The 2360-nt window shown below is 37.5% G+C and overlaps 1 protein-coding gene across 1 annotated transcript; it reads right to left on the bottom strand.

The window, feature by feature from the left end:
- Positions 1-237: 237 nt before the first annotated feature.
- Positions 238-1572, bottom strand: LOC137830511 (putative disease resistance RPP13-like protein 1). The gene has a single exon (XM_068637916.2). The coding sequence runs from the start codon at positions 1570-1572 to the stop codon at positions 238-240; it is 1335 nt and encodes a 444-aa protein (XP_068494017.2).
- Between the last annotated feature and the right edge of the window lie 788 nt (positions 1573-2360).

Genomic DNA, 2360 nt, shown 5'->3' on the forward strand with positions numbered 1-2360 from the left:
GCCAGTTGGCATAAATGTATGCAACTTTTGAGTATCAATCAAACTTCCAAACCCATCAAAACACTTAACACGAGTGGTTGGAAATGAAAAATGACGGCTTGTCTTGGATATACCTTTTGGTTTATCAACTCCTAACCTGAAGCAGATGTCCTCACAAACGAATTTTGCCAAATCATTTAGAAGGTCATGCATGATAAAATGTTTTTCGTCTTCATTTCCGGATTGTTGAAAGAAGGACTAAGATAACAGATCATTGAAATATTGTTCTCCAACTTCTTTAGCACTCCTTTTCTGTAGAGGGCTTTCTAGAAAATTTTCAGCCATCCACAGTTGAATTAAACACTCTTTGTCAAACTCATAACCTTTGGGAAATAAGGCACAAAAAGCAAAACATTTCTTCATATGAGAAGGAAGGTGGAGATAACTCAATCTTAAAGCCGGGAGTATATCACTTCCATTTTCTGAAAAATCCCATATCTCACTTTTCATAATGCTTTCCCATTCCCAAAAGGACGATTTATTGTATAATAAACTTCCCATTGTTTTCAAGGCCAAAGGAAGTCCATTACATTTTTCTACTATCTTCTTACCAATATCCATGAACTCTGGATTCGGTTGAGGATTAACACTTTGGAATGCATGTTTTGCAAACAAGTCCCAACAATAATCTTTTCTTAACACCTTCAGAAGGTGCTTTTCTGATCTCATGATAACAACAACCTTCTCACTACGTGTAGTGACAAGAATCCTACTGCCTTGGCCTGCAAAAATAAGGGGCTTCTGCACATCTTCCAATTTAGATTGTCTTTCATTCCAAACGTCATCCAAAACGAGAAGAAATTTTTTCTCTGTCAAATTTTCTTCCAGTCTTCTCTGAACCACTTCCTGCAGTATACTATGCTCAGTTGAACTAGTAATTGTGTCAAGAATTGCTCTTGATACATTGAGAACATCAAATTCCTGTGGAACACTGACCCAAGCTTTAATATCAAATTTACCTTCAATCCTTGGGTCATTGAATACTTGTTGGGCAAGTGAGGTCTTACCCAACCCACCCATGCCCACAATAGAAAGTATAGAAAGGTTGGTGTGAGTGTCAGATGTGAGCCAGTTAAACACAAATTCTCTGTCTTCATCTCTGCCATACATAACACTTTCATTTGGCAAAGATGTATATGTTAATTTACTACTGGATCCTGATCCAACCCCAACACCACTAGCCTTTTTCAAACCTTGAAAACCGCTTTGGGTAGCAAGCTCTTCTAGGTCCTCAATGACTTGATCCATCCTGGATTCAATTTCATTTTCAAAGAAACTGAAAAAAGAAGATTTGAGGGAATTCCACACCTTGTTAGCAGCACTCTGAGACTCAACTTCCACTTGGCTTTTGGAAAGTTCATAATCTATTTCATCCAAGAGATCTTCTGCATCAAACACAACATCTTTGGCCCTGAGAAGCCAATCTCTCACACGTGGATCTGTAAACTGCTTTTGCTCTACATCAAAAGCCACAACATCAATGGCTAGGAGCTTCATCTTCAAGTTGCTGAGTTGCTTCTTTTTGTGGACCATTTTGGAATATAAAAAAAAGGGTTCAAGAAAAGATGTTCTAGAATGATTTTTTGCCTTCCAGATTTCCTATTTTGGAAACACACTTAGCTTATGGAATCCCTATTCCAGAAACACCTTTTGCTTACGAAACCGTTATTCCAGAATCATCCAAAATCTGTAATATTATTTTGGGTGCATATTGCGCTGAAAAAATTCACACCAGTACTTTCATATGTTGTTTGCACCCAGGTAAGCAGGCATGTCCATAAACAAATCAAAAAAAGAAGATACGGGGACGAAAACCCAGAACGTTTTATTTTCAGAAAACCAGTTTTGTTCACTCTCGGTCTGGGACTTACTATGCCTTACTCCTTCGGTATTTTGGTCTAAACTTTTTACCAGACAATCGAAACTATGTCTATTGCGTTTTGGCTGAGATTTGAGCCTTTGATACGATATTTTATTCATCACTGCCAGGATGAAAGGAAGGCTCATTTGTGTGTGAAACTATATGATTTTTTCGTGGGTGAATACTCATCCATTTGACCTGCAATTTGTCGTGTTTTGTCCCAAATTCAGTAGAGATTCTTACATGGAATTTTAGAAAAAAAACTATTTTGGAAGAATTTTCAGAAATTTGGTGCAAACCAAGGCTATCCTCTATCAAAACTTGTGAAATTTCGCCCTACTTTCTGCAATTTTATTCTAGGTCCGTATTGCGCTGAAAAAATTCAGACAAGTACTTTCATATGTTATTTGCACCCAGGTAAGGAGGCACGTCCATAAACAAATCACAAAAAGAAGATACG

This window comes from Phaseolus vulgaris, chromosome 11 (assembly GCF_051622355.1).
Source record: "Phaseolus vulgaris cultivar YP4 chromosome 11, ASM5162235v1, whole genome shotgun sequence".
Classification (NCBI taxonomy): Eukaryota; Viridiplantae; Streptophyta; class Magnoliopsida; order Fabales; family Fabaceae; genus Phaseolus; species Phaseolus vulgaris.